The sequence below is a fragment of the Cydia splendana genome, chromosome 6 (genome assembly GCF_910591565.1).
Source record: "Cydia splendana chromosome 6, ilCydSple1.2, whole genome shotgun sequence".
Taxonomy (NCBI): Eukaryota; Metazoa; Arthropoda; class Insecta; order Lepidoptera; family Tortricidae; genus Cydia; species Cydia splendana.
Genome location: NC_085965.1, coordinates 860,134 through 865,689, shown reverse-complemented (window position 1 = coordinate 865,689; position 5,556 = coordinate 860,134). Strand labels below are relative to the sequence as shown.

Sequence of the window (5,556 nt, the reverse complement as noted above, 5' to 3'; positions counted from 1 at the left end):
TGTATTTAGAGTATGTGCCAGCGCTTATACGTCAGTTTCATGAGGCTAGTGAATAAATTTAGACAGTTAATGTAGAAATCGTACATAGGGGACTACTTAATCATATTAAACTTTGTAGTTGGTGATCTTAAAATCTTTAACATGCCAGTTACCTATATTCCTCCCTTGCATGTCTTCTAGTTCGTATACTAAATTAGACTTTTTAGCAACGATCTTACATTGACAATACTTCGGTGCAAGTTTCTTCGCAAACATGTTGTTTTTGTCGCTAAGGTAGAACGTTTTTTTCCAAATAGTATCGCCAACTTTAAAATCATGATCTTTACGGCGTAGGTTATAGTGTTCGCTATTCCTAGTATGGGCTTGCACTAGAGAAGATTGAACCTTATCAAAAAATTTCCGCAAATGACCTAGATTCTCTGCATATTCATCTCTAGGAGTAAATATTATGTCGTCATCTAGTTCTGGGTCAATATAGTGTAAACCGCTAGTGACCAATTCCCGTCCATGAACGAGAAACGCGGGGGTGTATTTCGTTACCTCATTACTGGATGTGTTCATAGCGAATTGAATTTTAGGTAGATTGCAGTCCCAGAACCTATGGTCGTTTTCAATGTAGGATGATACTGCTGTAATAATCACTTTGTTGTATCGTTCTACTGTGTTCACTTGCGGAGTATATTTAGGCGTAAATCTTACGTTAGGGACATTGTAGTCATTAAACAATTTCTTTAACACGTTACTTGTGAACTGCTTTCCATTGTCCATAAGAACAGTACTAGGCACGCTGTGAACTAGGAAAACTTTTTCCTCGATTAACTTAGCTATTATCTCGGAGGTTGCGCGACGAATGGGAAATAATAAACAGTACTTCGAGAAACAGCATGTCACAACAAATATAAAAGTGTTCTGTTTTCTCGATGGGGGTAGGGGACCTATGAGATCCATGCTTAACATTTGAAAAGGGCGTGAGCAGTCTTTAGGACGGCCCATAATGCCTAGAGTAGCATGAGTAGCATGCTTGTGAGCACAGCAAATATCACAATTAGAAACAAATTTAACTACATCGCGATGCATGTCCTGCCAGAAGTAGTTTAAAGAAAGCCGTTTATGTGTTTTATATATGCCAAAGTGGCCAGCGGTAGGTTCTGAATGATTTTTACTAATAATGTCGAGTCTAAATTCGAGGGGAATGACTTCTTTCCACTCGAACTCTCGAGTTAAAGGATTTAGACTTTTTTTAAACCTAAATAGTCTGCCGTTAGTTACTTTGTAATTTAAAAATGAAGTAGGAGTGTTTTGGCAACCATTGTAAATATTTAGATACCACGAGTCGCTTGTAGAATAAAACATGTCAGGACTAGTTGGGATCTCATCAATCTCGGCAATAGCAACAGAACGGGAGAGACTGTCTGGTACTACATTTTCTGAGCCACGACGATGCTTGATCTCAAAGTTGAATGAGGACATACGAACTCCCCAACGGGCTAAACGACCCGTGGGATTATTTAGATTTAGAAACCACTTAAGTGACGAGTGATCGGTATACACGACGAACTTTTTGCCGTTCTCCAAGTAGCACCTCCAGTGTTCAATCGCTGTAAGTACTGCAAGTGCCTCTCGTTCTGTTGCGCTGTAGTTACGCTCTTGGTTAGAGAGAGACTTACTCATGTACGCTATAACCTTCTCTTGATTGTCTATGACCTGTGTCAGGACCGCACCCACGCCGTAATCGCTCGCATCTGTATGCACTTGGAACGGCTGCGTATAATCCGGGCACGACAATATAGGAGAAGATACTAAGGCTTCCTTTAGCGTACGGAAGGCGACTTCAGCATCGGTAGACCAGTTAAAAGGGGGTGAGTTTTTAGCTTGTGAAGTAAGTTTATTTAGAGGTGCAGCTATAGAACTGAAATTTGGAATAAAACGGCGATACCATGATGCCGTTCCAATAAACCGACGAACTTCCTTGCGATTAGTAGGAGTTGGATAGTTAATGATTGCCTCAATCTTTTCTGGGTTCGGTTGTAGTCCATTTCCATCTACTACATATCCTAAATAACTCAGTCTATTTCTGAAGAATTGACACTTTTGGTAACCAATGGTTAAGTTTGCCATTTTAAGTTTCTCTAGAACTCTAACTAATAGGGAGATATGTTCTTCAAAGGTCGATGAGACAATGATAATGTCGTCGATGTAGACAAAGACTTTATGCTCAAAATCAGGCCCATAGAACAACATATCAACCAGTCGTTGTTGCGTCGCTGGAGCATTGGTTAAGCCAAAGGGCATAGAAACAAACTGAAAGGTACCACGCGAAGGAATATAAAACGCCGTTTTACACCGGTCTTCTTCCTTAATAGGAATTTGCCAAAAACTCTTTGACAAGTCTAAACTAGAGAGATATTTAGCGTCACGCAGATTGTCGAGTATCTCAGAAATGTATGGAATACTGTAAGCATCCTTGATGGTAACTGCATTCAATTTACGGCTATCTAAGCAGAATCTCATTTCGCCATTTTTTTTAGGTGTCAACAGAACAGGGGACGACCAAGGGCTCTCGCAAGGTTCTACCACGTTTTCACGCAACATTTCATCAAGCTGAGTGTTTAGTATTCTTTGTTTTTCAGGAGACATTCTGTAGTATCTTTGTCGAACAGGAACAGCATTACCGGTATCTATATTGTGAGCAATTAGAGAAGTGCGGCCTAGACCACGTTCTTCATATGAAATGTTACGAAACTGCGCAGTGATATGATCAGCCGTAACTTTTTGCTCAGGCGAAAGATGATCATAGTCACATAAGTGTGTAGGTTGAGGGTCTAGTGATAGAGAGGCTAATTTATCAACATCCCTATGTAAAATTACGGAATCTAGTTTTTTAGGAAACAATTCGAAAATTCTCCAGAAGTCCATGCCTAATATCAAGGAGTTTTCGACTTCTGGTACGACGTAGGCCTTCAAGATGTGGGTTTGATCTAAGAACGAGACAGGCAGATTGATCATACCAATATTGTTTAGTCTATGCCTGCCAGCTGCGAATAAATTTATCGTATCCGTACTGTTGAGCTTGAAACCCGCATCCAAGAAAACTTTATGATAGTTATTACCTAGAATTGTATAACCACTACCCGTATCTAACAAACCATGGATAGTTTTACCATTAATCTGAACTGAGACATACGGTCTGTTATGTATATTATCTGAATCGTGGATTGCAGTGACTGAATAGCAAGTGAAAAATTTAGATATGAAGTTGAGCCAAGATTTCCACTCTGAATCACTAAAGTTTTCACTAGATTTTTTAGAAAGATTATGTACACTACAATCCACTGAATTTAGTTTTTTGCATCTTTAGGATTACAGGATTTACAATCAGGATAGCGTACACCTTTATTACCACATTTAAAACAGATAGGGAAGTGTGGCTGTTTGCATTCTTTCAAAGAGTGTGTATCAGTGCGACACCTAGGACAGTACTTACGCGAGTTACTAGCAGTGTTGACATTTTTTGTACTGTTTGCTGTCGCTTGTACAGCATTAGTAGTAGTAGGCTTTTCCTCTGTAGTTTTAGATTTGTTGTAGTTGTAAGAGCTCGAGTAGTTAGGATATTTGTTTTGATTATAGTAGTTTTTCTGTTTTTCATTTGAATTTGTATTTTGGTAGTTTTTATTTGTGTAGTAGATATTATTTTTATGATATTTAGTGTAGGCAAATTCTGGGGCTAGAGTCTCAGAAGTCACCCTAGGCGGTTCATGAAACAAGGATAAGCGTGACTGAATGTCCTCATAGTTTGTGCAAAGGGTTTTTAATGTCTTTAGGTCCTTGATCTCAGGTGAAGCGGCTAAGGTGCTGGCATAACATGGCCGGATGTTATGTAAGATAATTTCGAGTTTTTCTTCCTCAGACAACGGTTTAACCAATCGCGAAAACATGCCATGCATAATAGACAAGTAAATAGAAATGTTTTCTTGTTCCCCTTGCGTACGATATTTTATTTCATTAGTCAGGCGATAGTCGTAATTCTTTGGACTAAAGTCTTTTTTTAATAGGACGACGACATCGTCCCAGCTTTGAAAACTTTCTTTATTGCAACGGAACCAATGTAATGCGTCATCAGTGAAAATCTCGTAGGCAAACTTCAATACACGATCCTTTGATATATTCCTAACCTCTACGAATTCTTCAACTCTTTGAATGAAAGAAAAAACGCAGGCTTTTCCAGAGTACTTTAGTTTTGCCAAGTCAGAAGTCAGGTTACGATCACAGTGGAGTACCGCCGTAGCTTCAGGTTCCAAAACTGAGACTGCATTTGCATTTGAGGTTGATGCCGGCCTCAACGTCGTAATTTCTTTGTATTGATTGTTAAAGGTAGTGCAATAATTTTTGTGCTGGTCAACTAACGTGGCACTAACGTTTGAGATACGCCTTAATCTGTGATATATGTGGTGTAGTAGATTTTCGGTACGCAAGAACAGGGTCTTATCAAATTTAGATTTGAGGGATGCTAGCATCGTTTGGGATTTTGTTAGACTGTCTTTAACAGCATCAAGGTCAACCGCAGGCTCTAAATGTGATTCCAAAATGTCCTCAGGAGGTATGGCCAATTTTACTATCTGGCTTCGGAGGTCCTGCACCGAACCAGTTGAACCACCTCTAAGGATCACCTCATATTCAAGCTCAGCTTTTTGTAGTGACAAATATTTAATTGGGTACGACATGTTTAAATCTTAACGTAAAAAGTGTGTGTTTTGATTACAATTGATTAAAAAGCAGTTAGGTTTAGTTGCTAAGTAAGTGGAATGTGAGATACGATAGAATTTTAAAATTATTTTAAATCGGAATAAGTGAAGTGTAGTGTTTTTTTTTTTTTTTTTTTTTTTAAACAAGAATTTTGCTATAACTATATGAAGTGAGAAACTGACAACCACGTACCAAACAACTGCTCAAATCAGACTTAAAAACTAGATGAATTACAAGTGCTAATATTAGAAAGCCACCAACACCAATGAAAACCAAGAGGAGAAAAAGGCCAAGGACTTGCTTCAATAATGCACAGCTCAGAAATAACCAGTATGGGCGCCAATGTGACGTTTAGCGTCGCATGAAGTAGGTAGATTGAAAAATGAGACGAAAGAAAACTAACCAGAGTAAATTTTACGAAATATAATTTTAAAAAAATAAAAAAAACTAAAGGAAAGACAAGGTCGTGGATCTTTTCTGAGCTGGCAATTAACAGTGGTGAAACGAGTCCTTGATAGGGGTCACTTCCCTGCACTACGTCGCAGAACGTCGAACTTGGAGGTGGCCGTCTTAAAAAAAAAGGGTTCCGGATCCAGCACGGGAACCTTCCGGAACGAAGCGGAGCATGCGAATTCAGGTTGGTAGGTTCCGACTCCAACCCCAGACTTGGTCCCTGGAATTCCGGTAAAAATGGCCATTTCAAGAAAAGTCCAATTTTGTACAAGTGACTGCGACATCCGGATCTTAGGCCAAATTAATGCGCTAATGAGAAAGTAGGCTGGTGTAGTGAACCCCAAAGAATTAAAAGGTGAT

The 5,556-nt window shown here is 39.1% G+C and overlaps 1 protein-coding gene across 1 annotated transcript; it reads right to left on the bottom strand.

Moving 5' to 3' along the window:
- Positions 1 to 2,865: 2,865 nt before the first annotated feature.
- On the bottom strand, positions 2,866 to 5,108 carry LOC134791211 (uncharacterized). Its single transcript, XM_063762185.1, has one exon. It carries the CDS (start codon positions 4,719 to 4,721, stop codon positions 3,339 to 3,341), a length of 1,383 nt encoding a protein of 460 aa, XP_063618255.1. The 5' UTR covers positions 4,722 to 5,108; the 3' UTR covers positions 2,866 to 3,338.
- Between the last annotated feature and the right edge of the window lie 448 nt (positions 5,109 to 5,556).